This window comes from Capricornis sumatraensis, chromosome 18, assembly GCF_032405125.1.
Source record: "Capricornis sumatraensis isolate serow.1 chromosome 18, serow.2, whole genome shotgun sequence".
NCBI lineage: Eukaryota > Metazoa > Chordata > Mammalia > Artiodactyla > Bovidae > Capricornis > Capricornis sumatraensis.
In genome coordinates, this window is record NC_091086.1 from 36,119,189 (window position 1) to 36,140,578 (window position 21,390).

The 21,390-nt window shown below is 34.8% G+C and overlaps 1 protein-coding gene across 1 annotated transcript in view; it reads left to right on the top strand.

The window, feature by feature from the left end:
- The window catches only part of HCN1 (hyperpolarization activated cyclic nucleotide gated potassium channel 1), a 446,276-nt gene that overhangs the window by 235,538 nt on the left and 189,348 nt on the right, over nucleotides 1-21,390 (top strand). Inside the window, exon 3 of the mRNA XM_068990693.1 lies at nucleotides 5,386-5,547. Coding sequence (XP_068846794.1) covers nucleotides 5,386-5,547 — 162 coding nt within the window. The remainder of the gene's footprint in view (nucleotides 1-5,385; nucleotides 5,548-21,390) is intronic.

Genomic DNA, 21,390 nt, shown 5'->3' on the forward strand with positions numbered 1-21,390 from the left:
GCTGAGCAAAACTCTGTACCACTAGACATGTGCTTCCATTTTCAAAGTTTGTACTTTCATAGTTTACACTGTAACTGTTTCTTATCATTGTTTCCTACCAAAAATCTTCAAAGAATTCATATTATTATATTACTTTTCCCATGTTTTCTTCATAATTCATAATCTCTACTTTTTCTCAGGCTAGCAAGGCTAACAAAGAACAATTTATGCATGAAGAAATACTTTTTCTAAATTTTGAGGTATAAGGAATTAAAATCCTGTGTAAAAATATGTATGATAGAAAATGGCTGATATACTTTACAGTATCATAGAAATGAAACAAATTTCTACAATCTAGTCAAGATAGACTTCAATAGTGATAGTCAAGTTTATCTTAGTCAAGATAAAACATAGTTAGGAATCATGACAACTTTTCAATAACAGCAATGGCTAAAGTTTATTTATTTTTCATTATATATAATGAGAAATATTAATTTATATATATATATATTTGTTAAAGAACTACATGGATATGATCAAAATAAGACATGCAGAGTCAGCTGTGTATTTTTAGTGATAATGACTGATGACTAATACAGTCTATTCCATAACTATACTTTTGTAAATATGTAGTTGTTCCGACTATATAAGCTCTATTTATTTCACTGTAGAGCCATGTGGTAAGAGATAACCTTCTCTATAGCTGCAATGATAGGATATCTGTACAGCTTCAAAAAGAATGCTCAAATACATGCACATACTTTTTTAAAGTTTCAATTCCACATGTAGGGAAATGGAGTTAGCTTTAGATATCTCTACGTTCCCCTAATATGTAGGGAGGAGGGAGAGGGAAGAAGCACAGTGTAGCTATGACAAATATGTCCTTCAGGAAATCAGATTTTGCACCAGGTGGTAATTTGCATGTGTAACTATGGAAAGAAAACCAGTTTACCCACTAGAGCAGGCCAAATCTCTTTCTGTCTCAAAGTTTCACTGAAAAGACTTTTTTGAGAAGATCAACCAAGAAGACTATAAAGGAAAAAAAAAAGTAGGAAAGTACCTGGGAAGTGAAGATTCATTTTCAATTTAAAACATTTTTGAGGAGATGATAATTTTATTATTTCTAAATATGTGGAGTATAATCAGTATAGAAGTTAGCAATTCTGAAGAAAGCATAATCTAGTAATTATGGTAATTTGATATTCCTGAGACATCCAAGAGGATTTGCAGTTGGCTGTTATTACAGATGTATTTGCTTTTAAATTTTAATTTTTACACTAATTTATTTTTTTCAGCGTTTTACAAAAATGTCAACTCATAGATTAAGAGCTCTGAACTAATTATTTAGGTTCCTAAAGAAGAAAAGAAGATCAGATTAATATCAAAAGACACATCTTTTGTTACTAGGAAAAAGTCAGTAAGAAAAGCTGTGGATATATGTCTATTGGAAAGCATGAGGGATCAGAGGTGAGGGAACTGAAGCATAAGAACGTGTCTCCTTTGGAATGGTAACATTTAAGCAGAAATTCAGCAGCATGGTCATGGTCTTTGGGAACCTGAGAAAAGAGGAAAAAATATAGGATATTTTAGTGGTAAGAGGGAAAAACATAGGTCCTAAGAATAAAGAAGTGCATAACCATAGCTGAAGTCTTCAAATAGGGTTACTATCCTATAAAAAATATTAAACAGAATCTGCAGTTTCCTACCCAGTAATTTTCATTGGCTTAGGTATAGAAAGTGACTGTTTTGATTATTCAAAAATTGACATTTTGCAGAAAAAAAGACAGTGGAAAAGCACAGCCTTTAATAAATGGAGATGTGTGGAGAGTAGAGATTGAGAGGTTGTTAAGATGCTAGAAATGAGGGGAAGGTACAGGTGGAATAGCCAAATAGAGTGGGCACTGAATACAAGGAATTTTTTTTTTTTTTGCTATGCCTACACAAATAACTATCTGAAAGTAGCAAAGGAGACCTGAGAAAATGAGGGCATCATCATCAAAATCTAAGGCTTATGGAGTATGAAAGAACTGAATCAACTCTATTTGAGAAAGTTACCAGAGGAGCTGAGTCTTTAAGGAGATGATGAGGTGCAGTCATACATCTCAGGAAAAGTAGAGAAGGAGAGGAAGAATTCTATAATGAGGCTGAAGGTATGAGAGAATTCGTGGACAGTGTAGGAGTTTGGAAGTAACAGTGGAAAGAAGAAAGCACCACCACCCCCCACCCAAAAAAAAAAAAAAAAACCACTCAAGAGCATGACGATCTGATAATAGGTATACGAATCTGAGGAGTAGGTAACTGCATTTTGACTATGGACACAGACTGATAAAGACGAGAGGCCAATTGGTTGACTTTTCTGAAGGTTAAGAGCTGGCCATTCAAATAAGATCCTGGTTAGAGTAGGAACTGATAAAATTACTCAAATGACTATAGTCATTGTCAGTGTTCAAAAAGACCTCTGTGAAGCATACTCTTCTCTCATATACCAGATGAAACCTTCTGCACTTTGCCTAAAGCATGGTAGGGTAATCTGGATAAATTTCAAGTTAAGAATTATAAAAGGTACAAAAGGATTCTTAAAATTCTTATTTTACTATTGATTAGGGATAGCACATATTGAATTCTGGATAAATGTTAGGTGTGAAATGAACTGAGTAGCTAATTATTTGTCTTCTTATATTCTGTGTCAACATGACATAGAGATTCTCCCATCTTAAAAGACATGACAGGTTATGCAAGTACAAATATATAAAGATAAACCAAAGAACCTGACCTTATTTTAATACCTTAAAAATAAGAATGTTCTGTCAAGAGAGCCTCTTCTGGCCCATTTGATTTTCTTAATGTTATAATACTAAGAATCTGAAAGCATATTTGAAACCTTCAATTGATAACTTAGATCTGTGAAACCAAAAAGAACAGATCAATATATTCCATGAGAAGTCTTGAATTACTCTTGATGATTTTTTGGTTAAGTAAATCATAATAAAGTAAATCAAATACTTAAGGATAGGTTAAGACTCGCTGATTTCATAGATGGTTATTAGACTGAGAGGACCCTGAATTCAACTTATCAAGTATGAATGTGGAAGCACTGTAGAATTACTCTGCTAACTTATGGATATATTCATATAGCACATTCTAGGATTTGACCTTTTTAAGAGCAGGGTGGATTATGCATTGCTCCTGGGGAAAATATTACAAAAAATTATACTTCTGGTGGACAATTATGCAAATATTAGGGCAGGATTTGGTATTCTGAATCAACTTATCTTAATCAAATATCCTTCCAGCTATTCTCTCTAGAGTTATTAGACTCCAACTGGACAGAATTCTAAAACTATAATATAAAAAAGAATTCAGTGAGTATTTGTAACCAGCTCATTCCTCACCTTGAAGTCACATGAACGACGTAACTTTCTGATCTGGACAAATGTAAAGCACAGTAGACTTCCACTGACTTATTTTGTAGTTTAGTTAGGTCCAAATAAAATTAAAGTACTACCTTTAAAACGTATTTTGATTATTTTTTATTTTGCTGACTCATAAGTACCACTTAAAACATATTGCTAGTGGGTCAGAATGGTCTGTCTTTCTGTTACCCACAACCCTGGAAGTCAAATCAATTTCAAATTCAGATTACCTGGATGGTAGCAAATAATGAATTTTTAAAAAATTTCCTGTCTTAAAAGACAAAAACAAAAACTTTACACTCTCAAAGTCACAGAAGGTTACTTTTGCTGTTATTATTAACTCTCTGCAAAATTCTCATTCATTTAACAATTCACTGAGTATCATTTATAGTGTTGTTTTTGTGTTTTCTGGCTTTCATGCAGTGGCACTAAGAATAGATTTAGATAGGAATTTATCACTTTTAGAATGTCTACCTCATAGATGGAAAAAAACTTAAAATATTAATCATTGATGTTAGCCACTTGATCAAGAAGTTGAATAAAGTTTGCACTGAGACTTACCCTACAAGCTGTGCTGTGCTTAGTCACTCAGTTGTGTCCGACTCTTTGCGACCCCATGGACTGTAGCCCACCAGACTCCTCTGTCCATAGGGATTCTCCAGGAAGAACACGCGAGTGGGTTGGCATGCCCTTCTCCAGGGTATCTTCCCAATCCAGGGATCGAACCCAGGTCTCTTGCATTGCAGGCAGATTCGTTACTGCCTCAGTCACCAGGGAAGACCTTAGACAATAAGAAGTTGTGGCTTTGTTTAAAGTAGACCAGGTGCTTCCTTTGGTTAGCGTGACTGTCTGCAGATATATGTGCTCCATAAGGAAGCAGTCTTCTCATTCCAAATTTTCTGTGAGCAAGGTTTTAACAGGGCCATTAATAATCTACCATGATTCAGCTATCCCACTTCTGGGTATTTATCCAAAGGACATGAAAAACACTAATCTTGAAAGATATATGCACCCTATGTTCAAGCAATATTATTTATAATAACCGAGATGTGGAAACAACCTAAGTGGCCATCCATGGATGAATGGATAAAAAAGATGTGGTATACAAATACGGTGAAATACTGCTCAACTATCAAAAAGTTGAATTCTTACCATCTGCAACAACATGGATGGACCATCAGGGTATTATGCCAAGCGAAATAAGTCAGATGAAGCAAGATTAATGCCATATTATTTCACTCCTATGTGGAACATAAAAATAAATAAATAACCAAAAAAAATAACAAAATAAATGAACAAACAAAGTAGACACATAGATACAGAGAAGAGTAGGGGTAACGAGAAAGGAAGTAGCAAGGGATGGGCAAAGTAGGTAAAGGTGATAAACTTTATGGTGATGGATGGAAACCAAAGTTTTGGGATAGGCATGCTGTAATCTATACAGAAGTAGACGTATAATGTTGTATATATGAAACATATGTTACTAACCAGTGTTATCTCAATAAAAAATAAATATTAAATAAATAAATAACTATCAGTAACTGTTCACATGTGAAGTTTATGCTTGCTGAGGTGTATTAATTATAAGAGCTCAACAGACAATCAGATTGGGCCCAGCCAACTACACACAGTCCTGTATACATCAAAAGTCATACTGCATACCCTATGGTGGTTTTTTTAATCAGGTAGATAAATCAGGATGGAGCTACATGGATTTGACTATCTGCAATTAGCCTCTGATATTAACTGGTGTCAAAATAGCCACATTTCTGTGTTTCTTCCCATGTTAGGTTTTCAGATAGCTCCAAAAACTGAGATCAGTTTAGAACACACAATGTTAAAGGTCAAAAAGGGAAATGTTTATGAAATTAATTCAGTGAGCACTATATAATAGAGTTAGTATATAAATCTAGCACAGATAGTCTACTGACATTGGCAGTATTCTTAACTTAAAAAAATTGATTATAAGAATTGATTTTATTTTGGTCAACAGATTTTCCACATGACATACGATCTTGCCAGCGCTGTGGTGAGAATTTTTAACCTCATTGGCATGATGCTGCTCCTGTGCCACTGGGATGGCTGTCTTCAGTTCCTGGTGCCACTGCTGCAGGACTTCCCACCAGATTGCTGGGTGTCTCTAAATGAGATGGTTGTAAGTAATTCATATTACTTAACACGGTGTTTTCTACATCTTGCCAAAAAAGTTCTAAATATTTATGTTAGAATGGTCTAATTATCCTCCTTAACTGGTAAGATAAAATTTTGCTTCTGTGGATATAAAATCAGATGTTATGCTCCTATTTCTACAACTAAACTTTACTTACAGGAAATGGTCTGCATGGCAGGGGTGGGTGGGTGGTGGTGTATATGTTATAGCTATGTTATAGATCTATTTTTAGATCTTACTCTGTGTATATTGAGAGATTTTATTCAAAGGTAGACATCCAAACACACACGCACACACACCCATGTTCTTTTAAAAATGCCCATTACTTAGAATAACGTCTTCTCCTTTTAAACATGATTTTAACGTTTATTGTGATCAAGACATGCAGTTTTAAGTGTGGTTAAACATGAAGACGTGTTACATGAGTATGAATGCAAATGAGATATGTATGACATGCAATGCTATTTCAGATAGTACTTCCATCTAGTGAAAATACCATGAAAAGGTATCCCTTTAACTTTACCATAGAAAGATGTCAATATAAAATAAAAATCTGTGAAATAGAAGTTTGATTTCCAAAGTTAAGTGTACTTAACTTTATTTTAACTTAAAAAGCATACATTTTGATATAAATACATAATTCTGCACTCACAAAGAACTGAAACATGGTGAATATTTTTAGCATATATATTCACAAAGATTTGTTTTCTCAAGTTCTCATATTTTCTTTTTATATTATATTACATTTAATAAAGTATTAACTGTGCATTAGAATTGCCTTCTCTCGTGTTTCACATTTTATAAGAGGCAAATTTTATCAGACTTTCACAAAATTTTAACTTTGGCATAAATCAAATACCCTCCTCTTTCCCAGACTGTTCTGTTATTAACCATAGTTTATTATTGTGGAAATGACACTGGCACATATACATTTTTATGTCCTAATAACTGAAGTTCAGGCTCTGTGTTTGAAGACTAGAGGGTTTATAGCATGTGTTAAGAAGAATGCCTTTTCTTCTATCTTTTGTGTCTTATTCCTATGTGTTTTCCTCCCTGCTTTTTTCCCTCCCTTCCTTGCTCCATCCTTTATTCTTTTCACTCTGTTCTTTGAGACTTAGTGTTCACCTGGATCTGTCCTTTATTTCATTTGTATCTGCTTAAAGGTCTCTGCCTTACAGAAGCCTTCCCTCACCACCCTAATATATTATTCAGTTGGTTTATATTTTATCTTTAAAGAATTTAACAGCAAACACACACACACATTGGCCTGCACAATCACACATACATTTGTCACTTACTATTTTTCTGTTTTCCCCCACTGGAACGTAAATGCTAATGCCGTTAGGTCAACGAATTTGTCTGCATTTTGCTATATACTTTATTCCGGTGCCTTGAACAGTGCCAGACACAGTAATTTGTTGTAAACTAATTACTTATCATCAAAAATTTGAGAAATATTCTAGATACAACTTCTGATATCTAAAAAATAAATCAAGGAGTTTGATCAACTCACTTGTTTTCTCATTGATTATAGATATCACTTTTCTTATCGCTGAAAAAGCAAAACATAAAGACAATTCAAAGATAGTAGGGGGTGAGGAAAAAAATAAAAGCTCATATAAACTCACTACTGACTGAATGAATAGTTATAAAAAGCACTAAATAACACTGCTGCCAAAATATTTAAGTTTGCAAATAATTTTTATTTTAAATTCTCTCTAGGTATCTTCCAAAAGTAGAAATTGTCATTATAAAAAGAGTAAAGGGATTATTTTTAGGTATCCATAAATGGAATATAATTGTATAATTATAATGTTAGGAAATATACTACTTAATATGTGTAGTGGTAAGCACATTTAATGAAGAAAAATTGTAATGTCTTACTCATTTTTCTTTAAATGCCACTGGATGTACTCATTTGGGTCTGTGTGTGTATTTAATCTATCAAAGTCAACTTGTTACATTATGATGTTGAACAAAATACTTTTCCTGGGACATCCCTGGTGGCCCTTTGGCTAAGACACTGAGCTTTTAGTGTCAGAGGCCTGGGTTCTATCCCTTGTCATGGAACTAGATCCCACATGCTGCAACTAAACCTGATGCAGCCAAATAAATAAATTATTAAAAATTTAAAAATCCTCTCCTTCATTTGCAATTTGCCTCTTCTAATTCTTTTTTTCTTTTTGGCTACAGTTTTGTGACAAAATTGGCTCCTGTTTTCTTTCATATTATTTATTTCATATGTATTTTCTATGTTTAACTCTAATGTAGAGCATAGAATATAATTGTCTTATGTTCAACTATAAAGACCAGAAATTTTTTCTATATTGTGAATAGAAATGATATAAAGAGATAACAATCATAAAAAATAATTATTAGTCAATAGGGAATCTCAACAGTGTCATTTGACCTTGGAAATATGAAAGATGATGCTATGTAAGTGCTACACTCAGTATGCCAACAAATCTGGAAAACTCAACAGTGGCCTCAAGACTGGGAAAGGTCAGTTTTCATTCCAGGTCCAAAGAAAGGCAAAGTCAAAGAATGTTCACACTACTGCATAACTGCACTCACTTTACATGCTAGCAAAGTAATGTGTGAAATTCTCCAAGTTAGGCTTCAACAGTATGTGAACCAAGATATTCCAAATGTTCAAGCTGGATTTAGAAAAAGCAGAGGAACCAGAGATCAAATTGCCATTATCTGTTGGATCATCGAAAAAGCAAGAAAATTTCAGAAAAATACCTACTTCTGCGTCCTTGACTAAGCCAAAGTCTTTGATTGTGTGGATCACAACAAACTGTGGAAAATTCTTACAGAGATGGGAATACCAGACCACCTGACCTGCCTCCTAAGAAATCTGTATGCAGGTCAAGAAGCAACAGTTAGCACTGGACATGGAACAACAGACTGGTTCCAAATTGGGAAAAGAGTACGTCAAGGCTGTGTATTGTTATATACAAGATCCAATACTTTGACCACCTGATGCAAAAAGCCGACTCATTAGATAAGCCCCTGATGCTGAGAAAGATTGAAGGCAGGAGGAGAAGGGGACAACAGAGGATGAGATGGTTTGATGGCATCACTGACTTAATGGAGATGAGTTGGAGCAAGCTCTGGGTGATGGTTAAGGACAGGGAAGCCTGTTGTGCTGCAGTCTGTGGGCTCGCGTAGAGTCGGACATGACTAAGAGGCTAAAGAACAACATTAAAGTTCTCGAAAAATTCTCATCCATCTCAGCAAAACAAAGAGAAGTATATTCACATACAAAGAAAGTTATAAAGTGAAAAGCCATTATAAGAAAAAAGCACCCTATGTTTACATTATCATGCTTATAGTATGCAAGCCCAGGCACTTTCAGAAATGCTATTTTATTTATTTATTGCAGCGAAAGAATGAGGTAAACACTGTTCTCCATTTTGCAGTTCAGAAAACTGAAATCTTTAGCGATTAAACCAATTAATCATTCTCACACCTTTAGTAGATTATAAAATCAAGGTTAAACTGCATATCGATTTGACTCTGTAGTTTCTGTTTTAAACTACATTTTAATACCTGATGTTATATAGATTATAGAAAATAGGAAAGAGAAGTTCCAAGAAATAGAGACCTATAGTCACAGCACACCAATTAAAGTGAAAAGTCATTTATAAATCAGTATTTGAACTCTGACAATAAAAAGTGGCAAGACTGATAAGAGACACAGCTATAGAAAAACAGAAGTCAAATTGGGAAGGCCAAAATTGAGAAGCCAGATTAGGAGGATGCAGGACATGACTGATACTAGTCATTTTGGGGTAGGGGGTTAACAGCTGTGCTTTAACATTTGACATTGGTACTAAACCATTTAACATGATGCTTATGTAGAATGTTGAGTGAATTCCTTATATCTTCTTTCTTTTCCATGTCATGTTCTTAAATGATTTATATTTTCAAATACTATTTTGAATCCTCCTTAACCACTTTTGCATTTATATCTATGTTCTTATTTACGCATGTATAATGTATATATATTAAGTCTTGCTTAAATACATAGTTCAGTTCAGTCGCTCAGTTGTGTCTGACTCTTTGAGACCCCATGAATCGCAGCACACCAGGCCTCCCTGTCCATCACCAACTCCTGGAGTTCACTCAGACTCATGTCCATTGAGTCAGTGATGCCATCCAGCCATCTCATCCTCCATCGTCCCCTTCTCCTCCTGCCCTCAATCCCTCCCAGCATCAGAGTCTTTTCCAATGAGTCAACTCTTCGCATGAGGTGGCAGAAGTACTGGCGTTTCAGCTTTAGCATCATTCCTTCCAAAGAGATCCCAGGGCTGATCTCCTTCAGAATGGACTGGTTGGATCTCCTTGCAGTCCAAGGGACTCTCAAGAGTCTTCTCCAACACCACAGTTCAAAAGCACCAATTCTTCGGCGCTCTGCTTTCTTCACAGTCCAACTCTCACATGCATACATGACCACAGGAAAAACCATAGCCTTGACTAGACAGACCTTAGTTGGCAAAATAATGTCCCTGCTTTTGAATATGCTGTCTAGGTTGGTCATAACTTTCCTTCCAAGGAGTAAGCGTCTTTTAATTTCATGGCTGCAGTCACCATCTGCAGTGATTTTGGAGCCCAAAAAAATAAAGTCTGACACTGTTTCCACTGTTTCCCCATCTATTTCCCATGAAGCGATGGGACCGGATGCCATGATCTTAGTTTTCTGAATGTTGAGCTTTAAGCCAACTTTTTCACTCTCCTCTTTCACTTTCATCAAGAGGCTTTTTAGTTCCTCTTCACTTTCTGCCATAAGGGTGGTGTCATCTGCATATCTGAGGTGATTGATATTTCTCCCGGCAGTCTTGATTCCACCTTGTGTTTCTTCCAGCCCAGCGTTTCTCATGATGTCCTCTGCATATAAGTTAAATAAGCAGGGTGACAATATACAGCCTTGATGTACTCCTTTTCCTATAAGCATGTATTGATATATCTGTACACTTCTCTCTATATATATTTAAATCCTCCTTAGTAATATTTGCAGGCTTCCCAAGTGGCTCAATGGTAAGAATCTGCCTGCCAAACAGGAGATGCGAGTTGAAACCCTGGGTCTGAAATATCTCCTGGAGAAGGAAATGGCAACCCACTCCAGTGTTTTTGCCTGGAAATTCCCATGGATAGAAGAGCCTGGAGGTCACAAAAGAGTCGGATAAGACAGCAAATCAACAACAACAAATAATGTTTGCATTTTAATTTATATCCTTATTTATACATCTCTAGCTACTTACCCATATATGTGCTTTGATGAGAAATTCAGAGGCATTGCCATAACTATACTACATCCCTAACAGGTATTTGTTCAGTAAATTTATTGTTACATTAATTTCTTTCAGCCAGTTCCTTTCCAGTCCTTATAAATTCCACTAAAATTATTCCTTTTAAATACTATTTTTAAAAAACCAACTGCTAAGCATCCTGGGCTACTTGAACTGATGAGGAAAGAGATACTGAGTTACAAAAACCAAGCTGAACAGGGATTAATCTTGCTGTTCATTTGTAATATTTGCTTTTGTTTCATTCAGGAAATGTCTCATTTCTTGAAATTCATTCAAGAAATTATTTTTACTTGAATCAAACAAAAATGTTTTAGTTTTGTCTGGGTGAAGATCTTCGATTTGCCAGGTACTTAATGTTCGATAAGATTAATTTTGAAAATCTTGTCATTCCCATGATACTTTGTGACTATGTTTGAGGTGTATCATTTATACTAATATTGTAACAGTTGATTTTTAAAGGGATCAGAGGCAATGGATTTTGGGGTTAAAATATGAAATATTAAAAAATATTTGCGAATCTAACTAAGAAAATAAAAAATATGTATGATACATTTGAACTTGTATATTAATCATGACATAATTTAGGGAATGATTTTACAGAATAAACAAGAATTTACAGCTAAGAAATACATTGCTAGAGCAATATTTCTCTAATTAAAGTCTGAAGATGTAATCTCAGAGTATACAGGTTTTCTCCTAAAAATCTTGTAACTGAATATATGGACACATGTTGGCAACAGTTTGAAATGTTTCAGTATAAACATATTATGAGTTTAGTATTTCCTGCACTAAATCAACCTCTAGATTTACTTTTGTAGTTGAAGTGTGTCATGAGTTTCTATACATAATAATTATATCATATAGGATTAATAAATAATTGATCCATTTATAGTGGGTGAAGGCTAAATGACATAAAATTAGACATACAAATTCATCACCATAGACAAAATGGAGAACTAGGTTTGAAAAATAAGTCACTAATCACAACACACATAATTTATGTGTTAAACTACATACTTTAGAAAAACTAGTGCTATAATTGTTTTTTAGTTGCTAAGTCCTATCTGGGTAGCCTTTCCCTTCTCCAGGGGATCTTCCCAATTCAGGGATCAAACACAGGTCTCCTGCATTGCAGGCAGATTCTTTACCAGCTGAACCACAAAGGAAGCCCAAGAATACTGGAGTGGGTAGCCTATCCCTTCTCCAGCCTATCTCTTCCCAACCCAGGAATAGAACCAGGGTTTCCTGCATTTCAGGTGGATTCTTTACCAACTGAGCTATCAGGGAAGCCCTTTAAACTAAAAACTCTAGAAAAACTTGGGCTATAATTTTTGCTGTTTAATTACTAAGTCCTGTCTGACTCTTTTGTGACCCTATAGACTATAGGCCACCAGGCTCCTCTCTCCATGGAATTTCCCTGGCAAGAATACTGGAGTGGGTTGCCATTTTCTTCTCCAAGGAAACTTTCCCACCCAGGGATCGAACTCACATCTCCTGCATTCTCTTCCACCGAGCCACCAGGGAAGCCCAGTGATATATAATAATCAGCACTATATTTACCTTGTATATAACTATTTGGTTTCAGAAAAATAAAAATCATCCATCACAATAAATTCAAATTGAAATGTGCTTATTAACTTATTTTTTAACATTTTATTTATAAATGTACATCTGTTTCAACTTTACAAGAACTTTAAGGACAAGAAACTTATATCTAGTTGTTATACTTATATTTGAGTAATAATCATAATCAAAATTATTTAAGCCAACACAAAGATCATTCCTTATAATATTTTGTTTTGTTATTTGAAGGGGTCTGTGTATTATTTCATTTTGAGAGATGCTGTTCTAGTGGGCAACCAATATGCCTTCTAAGTATCTGTGTACCCCACGTGTCCTATACCCATCCTGTGCATATTGCTAAATACATAATAATTGTTTATAACCAAACAGGAAATTAACAACAGCCTTTGAAAAGTGTGTGTAAAGGAGTCTATTGTGCATTTTGAATGTTATTCCTTGGAGTTTGTGTTATATAATAATTTGTGCATCAAATTATTTCTTAAAAGATAAGTACTCACTTGACCAATTTGTGGGCAATATAATGTACTCAAAAGTCATACAGTCCAAATCAGTGACCTTTCAGTGCCTTTCATATCTATGTAAATAACAATACCTTTAGAGAAAAATTAGGATGCATGAACAATATTAAGATTATAAGAGGAAAAAAGAGATATAAAGTGTCTAGAAGAGTCTAATTAATAAAATCTATGTGGAGAAAATATGAGATTTGATTGAAAAATTGTAATTAGTGAAAAATTTTGTTTTCCTTTGCGATAATATATCAGGGACACAGTACAAGAACCAAGAAGCCACACACTACACGTTATTTTCCAGCTCCCTTCCTATTGGATGGAACGCTTTGGGAGGGATGGTCCCTAGACATTGATTGACAGTATCATTGTTCTTCAGTTGTTCCAACTCTTTGCAACCCCATGGACTACAGCACACCAGGCTTCCCTGTCCTTCACTGTCTCCTGGAGTTTGAGTGTCCATTGAGTCGATGATGACATTCAACCGTCTCATTCTCTTTCATCCCATTCCCCTCCTACCTTCAGTGTTTCACAGTATCAGGGTCTTTTCCAGTGAGTTGGGTCTTCATTTCAGGTTGCCAAAGTATTGAAGCTTCAGCTTCATCATCAGCATCAGTCCCTCCAATGAATATTCAGGATTGATTTCCTTTGAGCCAGAAACCTTCAACAAAGTGTGGGGATTGAGGCTCTTCAGTCACTTTTAGCTCAAAAAATTGTAGTATTCAAAATAAATATGTGCTTAGGGGATACAGTGGAAAGAGCTGTTTATTAATTTTTAGAGAACAATTTGAAAAAAAGGAATATATATTATTCATATGCAAGCTCCCATATATAAGTTAATATTGAAACAGCATGAATATATTATTATCTCTTGATATTCTAGCAAATATATAAAGATAAAATTAAAATAGACTCATTTTTTGTTTCGCAAAGGCCATAAAAATAATTAGACAGTGATTTATTGAAATAATATAACTAAGAAGTGAAACTAAACATCTCAATTAAAAATATATCCTCTCTTGAGGTCTAACAGTATATTTTAGATTTGAATTCTATAAATTAGAAATTATATTATTAGGTTACTGATTTTTTTTTTTCTAAAAGAAGATGTGTTGCCTTAACAGAGTTTTTTAAAGTCCTATCAAAAGTTACCTAATTTGCTGACAAGTCACTATGTAGCTTTACTGAAAAAGAAAAATACATTTGTAGCTCTAATGAATTATAATAACAAAATAGCTCAGCAGACTGCTGAGTGCTCTGATTCTCCTTTGCCATCCTCATTCTGCCTATTAGGAAAGCCAGCCTGGTGACTCTTCCCTATTTTATGGAAAGACAGCCTCATCACAGAAGTGAAGCAATTCATATGCTGTCTTCTTCCTTGTCAGATGTGTATTCTTTTATTGGAAACAACATATGGAAATAACTTATAATGTGATGTTTTATTTTCAAATGCAATGTACATTTTAGATAATTTTTAACATGAATTATAGTCCCCTAATAGAAAATAATAAAGGATATTACTTAAATTATATATTAGCTATGACTATAGTAAGATGTGAGAGTTGCTCAGTCATGTCTGACTCTTTGCAACCCCATGGACTGTAGCCAGGGCCCTCTATCCACGGAATTCTCCAGGCAATACTAGAGTGAGTTAGCCCTTCCCTTCTCCAGGGGATCTTTCTGATCCAGGGATTGAACCTGGGTTTCCTGCATTGCGGGCAAATTCTTTACCTTTTGAGCCACCAGGGAAGTTAAGATGCTTCAGTGATAACAAATCCAATCTGTAAGTTCCAAAATTATAGATAGACTAGATTTTAAATTTTGAATGACCAATGGCTAGGTGAAGCACCATTCATGAAATTAACTTATCTCGCAAGTGGTACCTATTAAAATTGGAAAATATCTTACTGTTCAATATTTTCTCCAAGAAGATTAATTTACTAGCCTTTGTTCTCCATCTCTGCTTATTATATTTGTATGAATACTGTGGAGACTTTCACAGATGAAATGTAATAGTACACGTAACACATCATCTCATTTTTCTGAATAAAAGAGAAACACATTCATTCCTATTTTGCAGATGAATAGTCTAACTGAGAGAATTGTTATTAGGTTTATATGAAGCCAGAAGCAGACAGAATGAGAGCTGATGTACGAGCACTGATGTATGACAGTATGGGAGCTGATCAAATTTTTCCCTTGAATTAATACTGAACCTACCATAACATCTTATTTATCTCACTTCATGGGCCCAAAAGAGCTTCATCCATTATTAATTGTCAATTCAGGTTTGTAGAAAACAACTGTAAATCGATTGCACCAGTGGAAGACCTTGGAATACATATGAAAATATTTGTGAAACTCATTGCGTTTTGTTTGTGTCTGTTGGTTTTTAAGGTTTATTGTTTTACTGCTTTCATAAAGCTAAAAGAATCTGGCAAAGAAAGACATTTTAACTCCCCATTTATTCTGAATTCCTCATTTACCAAAGTTTTACATGAAGAAAGCCATGTGATATAAGTGAAGGATATGAAAAAACAACAGTGGGAACATTTTCTGAATGTTTGAACATTTTCATAGTCCCACTATATACTCCATTATTTCTGAGAAGTATTTTCTTATTTTGAAAGATGCAGTATATTCTGGAAATGAGTAGTCCCTATGAAAAATTGAATTTGGCTTGTGAATCTTTAGTTTATTTCAGTGATATATATTCATACAGTATGCCAAAAATCATAGGCATTTTATCAAATGAGATATTAAGAATTTGTGCTAGAATCATTGGCTGGTCTTCTTTATGTTTTGAGACTATAGAGATGGGTGCAGTGTAATCACACTTAAATACTTTTCTAGTATTACCAGCCAGGAGCCTCAGACTCATAGCTCCAACAAAGTGAGAGTTCATTAACACCTGGCTCAGCTGTACAGCCTGCTGACTCATACTCCATGCATAGAGTTGTGAGCACATTCATCTCTGGATTGTAACCATTTATCCTAATTGAATAGGTTTGATAATGAGAAAAATTACATAGGAAAATTTGAGAATTCACTACCACATCTTTGTAACTTATAAAAAGATATGTAACAACAAACCATCATATAGTCTGTATAATCCAATAGCATTTTCCAGAGCGTAACATGAAATCAACAGAATTTTTCTTTAAATACATTCTGATAGAAATAAATATTGATTATAATATCTGTTTATTATTATTACTATTGTTATTATTATTACTACCCAACAAGGCAATTGATTTATATACACAGAACATTTTGTGCTAGCCTTTGCCATTATGGTCAAGGTGATAATCTAAGATCCTGACTCATGCAAGTTTGGAAAGACCATCTAATATAATAATAATAATTTCAGTTGTTCAATATGAGGATGTAATTCAGTTTCACCATTTTAATTAGTTGTAAACTGTTTTTGTTCTTTAGATGATTTTTAAATTTATGTAGTTGCTCTAAGGTCAGCTATTGATTCATATTTTAAAAAATATTTAGATAAAATTATAACATGATTGGGAAAAAGTACCCACTACTAGCTTGCTACTACTCTCAAGCTAAAGGTAAAGCATTAATACTCCATTAAATGATTACATTCTGTCTAGCACTTTTGTAATTATGCTCTCAATTGGGTTGTCTATTCTTAAGGAAGAAGAAAAAGCAAAAAGAAATTTGGCAGAAATATGTAATCAGTAAATCAAGTTAAAGTTAATATTATTCTACAGCAATTATGAAAGTCATTCTCCTGAGGGTAACTTTCCATTTCACTCATGGAAGTTATATTTTGTCTCTGAGATTTTGTTATTACTTTACCAAGAGATCAGAAGTTTTTAAAAAATAGCTCCTTAGAAAAGTATGGAAAAGATTCCATGCTTTAATTTTTATGTAATGAACTATATAAACAAGAAAACCTTATAGATGATAAATCTGGATGCCATTTATATACAAAAACTTATGAGAATAACTTTCTAATGTCTTCTAATATATTTCTTGATAATTTAATTTGTATCATAATGCATTGTGTTGAACAAATTATAGTGGTTTAGTATCCTCTAAGAATGAATTAATTAAAAAATAAATAAGTAAAAGCCAAAGAATGGATGCTTTTGAACTATGCTGTTGGAGAAGACTTGAGAGTCTCTTGGAGTGCAAGGAGATCAAACCAGTCAATCCTAAAGGAAATCAGTCCTGAATTCATTGAAAAGACTGATGCTAGCTGAAGCTCCAATACTTTGGCCATATGATGTGAAGAACTAATTCATTGGAAAAGACCCTGATGCTGAGAAAAATTGAAAGCAAGAGAGAAGGGGGTGACAGAGGATGGGATGGTTGGTTAGTTGGCAGCACTGATTCAATGGACATGAGTTTGGGCAAGCTCCGGGAGTTGGTAATGGACAGGCGTGCCTGTACTCCATGGGGTTGCAAAGAGTCTGACATGACTGAGTGACTGAACTGAACTGAACTGAAAAAATTAAATAATCACAGAATTTGAAAGAGAAAGATAGAGGAAGCTAAACACATTATTTTGTTGTTGTTTTCACTCAGCCATGTCGGACTCTTGTGACCCCATGGACTGTAACCCACTAGGCTCCTCTGTCCATGGAATTTTCCATGCAAGAATACCAAAATTGGTTGCTATTTCATTCTCCAAGGGATTGGGATCGTCTTGACCCAGGGATCAAACCCTTCTCCTGAATGGATAGGTGGATTCTTTACCACTGAGCCACCAGGGCAGCCCAACCCATTATTTTACATAAGAATAAAACATGCAAAATAAAAGTAGGAGATAAGAAACAAATGGCTAACGCAGTAAAAGATAGATTACCTTTTCTCCTTTGGGCTTTCTGTTCACCACTGAGGCCATCTACGATTGCCACTAGATGTCTTTGAAGCCTGTTCTTAGTCAAAAGAAAGGAAATGTTATGCCTTTAGCATCAGCAGCTATTGTTTAAGATAACTATTTTCTTTTGCTGACATAGTCTCATTAGGATCTTTTATTTCTCATCTAGTAAGTAAACAATATATTTTTGGGCATATTTCTACCCACTTCTTTCTAATAAACTACTATAAGAGTTAAAACTTCTATCCAGTATCTAACATTTAGTATATGCAATCAAGTATTATTATTATTTGGTTCTTTATGCATCTGTCAGTTTTGTGACATTCATTCACAACCATGCTCAGCAAATTATCTATATTCAGTGACGAATAAAGAGCCGATTAATTGCAGTGGCCTAGCTTGCAGCACTTGTTTACCTTTTAAAGATACTTTTACATGCAATAAGCAATGTTATGAATATATTATGACTAAAGAAGGAGATATTGAGAAGATTTGTCAAAGTTCATGCAGAAAGTTGGGATAGAATGAGATCTAAGGCAGCAGGATCCTGACTTACACTCACCCCTGATTTCCATTAATGTATGAATGAAGACTGGCTGAAAACTTTGAAGAAATCATATGTCCAGATGATTCAGTAAAATAAATTCCTGCCCCAGGACCTCTCTAAGGGAAGCAGTTTGAATGATATAAGTAAAACATATGGGCCTCGATTTCTATTGCATACATATGTGCATAATGGTACAAATTCTAAAATATTATCAGATTTGCGCTAAGATTGCAGTTGAAATATGTTTTTTTTTTTTAATATGAATTTTACCCAATTGGAATAGACCATGTGTCAGATAAGTGCCCATCTACTGGAAATGTAGTGTGTTAGAGAAGTTTGAAGCAAAGAGGTACAGAGAAAACATTAGTAAAATGGTATTGTTATCTTCCCAACCCAGGGATCAAATTCAGTTCTCCCGCATTGCGGGCAGATGATTTACCATCTGAGCCACCAGGGAAGCCCAATACTAGAAAGTACTGAGCTAGTTAAATGGCGATGGGTTTGTGGCAAATCACAGCCGTGGGAAAGGATATCAGTGCTGGAGGTACACACTTAGTCTCCATAAAGCAGAATAATGACAAATTCTTGGTTTACCCAATGGACAAAATTATTTTGCAAAGCATAATAGAATTGATGAAAGTTTACTTTAAAATTGTTGGTTAAGGCGAAGTGATAAGAATCTGAAAGGAAGAATGCAAGTAATCTTGAACTAACTATGAGAAATGCTATGATTGTAAAGTGTCTAAGCATGCTCAAGCTCTGGAAATAGATTGATTAATTCATCTTCTTATTCTTTCATACTTACTAGCTGTGTGGCCTTGGAAAAGAGATTTAGCCTATTTGTACGTTGGTTTTCTCGTCCATAATGCGGGAATTAAAGGAGAAGGAAATGTAGGGATTATTGGGAAAGGAAATGGCAACCCACTCCAGTATTCTTGCCTGCAAAATTCTGTGAACATAGGAGCCTGGAGAGCTACAGTCTATGGTGTCACAAAGAGTCGGACACGACTGAGTGCATGCACAGTATGGGGATGGCGATTATATTTACTTCACAGACTTTGGAGTGAATGAAGGAACTTATAGGTGCCAAATATTTAGAACAGCTCTTATTACGTTTCACAGCTCAGTACACATTATTAATAGTTGTAGCTGCATGTGAACTAGAGTTGATTTTCTTTCTATAAATTTATATATAACCATCCCATTTTTTTTAAAAGATGATTTGAGAGCTTGAAGTAGAAGCTGATATACCATATACCTAGAAATAATAAATAGCATGGAAATAAAAATGTTGGTAATACATCTTTCCGGGTAAAGAAAAAAAAAAAGAATCTGAGAGTAAGACTTTGCTTTTGTTTTCCTACCACCTACAGAAACACTAAGGAAAGTGGTTTGAACCCACAATGATATCTGTAAATAAAACTTTAAAAAAGAGAAACATTATTGACATTTATTAAGACTTGGACCAAAGACCAGGAAATAAATGCCCCCTTCACCTGAGATTCATGAAATGGTAATATTAATAAATAACAAAATATGGAATATTTTCAGTTCAGTTCAGTCACTCAGTCGTGTCTGACTCTTTGCAGCCCCATGGACTGCAGCATGCCAAGCTTCCCTGTCTATCACCAACTTCCAGAGTTTACCCAAACTCATGTCCATTGACTTGATGATGCCATTCAACCATCTCATCTTCTGTCATCCCTTCTCCTCCCACCTTCAATCTTTCCCAGCATCAGGATCTTTCCCAGTCAGTCAGTTCTTTGCATCAGGTGGCCAAGGTATTGGAGTCTCAGCCTCAACGTCCGTCCTTCCAATGAACACTCAGGACTGATCTCTTTTAGGATGGACTGATTGGATCTCCTTGCAGTCCAAGGGACTCACAAGAGTCTTCTCCAACACCACAGTTCAAAAGCATCAATTCTTTGGCACTCAGCTTTCTTTATAGTCCAACTCTCACATCCATACATGACTACTGGAAAAACCATAACCTTGAATAGGTGGACCTTTGTTGGCAAAGTAATGTCTCTGATTTTTAATATGCTGTCTAGATTGGTCATAATTTTATAGTAGTCATATATAGAATATTTTCAATTTTGTTTAATAATTTAGTTTGTGGAGTGAAATATTTTAAACTGAATAGATGGAGTAAACTAGGAAAATTGAACTCCAAGTCAATACTTTGGTACTCCAGATAGACTGGACCCATGATCCATGTGAATTGCTCCTTAAAATGGTGATATATTTGAGAAGAAATGATGGATTGATTGAATAGGTTTTTTTATAAACCATAAAATGGCAAAGCACTGATTACCCATGGTATATGTAAATAATGCGTGAATTGACAGAGAATGCAGAAAAATGCTGCTAAAGACAACCTGATGTTTAAATGCTTAAGAATTCACCTGCCAAAGCAGGAGACACAGGAGATCTTAGTTTCATCTTTGGGTCAGGAAGATCCCCTGGAGAAGGAAATGGCAACCCACTTCAGTATTCTTGCCTGGGAGATCCCGTGGGCAGAAGAGCCCCACAGGCTACAGCCCATGGGGTCCCAAAAGAGTTGGACCCGACTTAGTGACTATACAACAATAACAACAATATTTCATGTTAATTTCAAAGAAAACTCTGCACTAAATTATAAAATAAATCCTTTGTGAGCACTGAGTAAAGGTTGTGTTTGGTTAGAGAAACATTTAACCAAAGCAAGTCATAATGCACAGACTTTTCCTCATTTTTCTTCTTTTATATGTATGATATAAAAAAAAGAAAACGGTTTCTTGAAAACTTTGCTAAGGACATATGAAAGTCCACTCTTTGAGATGGGGATTAGACTGCTATGTGCAGTTTATATAGAGTTTTCTCCAAGTTTTCTGTCATGTTCTTCACGACATTTTATGACATATTTCAATTAACAAAAATAGAATTGGACAGGGCATGTTTTTTGCTCTCATACACTAAAATGAAGATTAATAGATTGAAGTCAATATGGAAAATGTTTAGTGGATGTCTGTAAGATATTGACGTCTT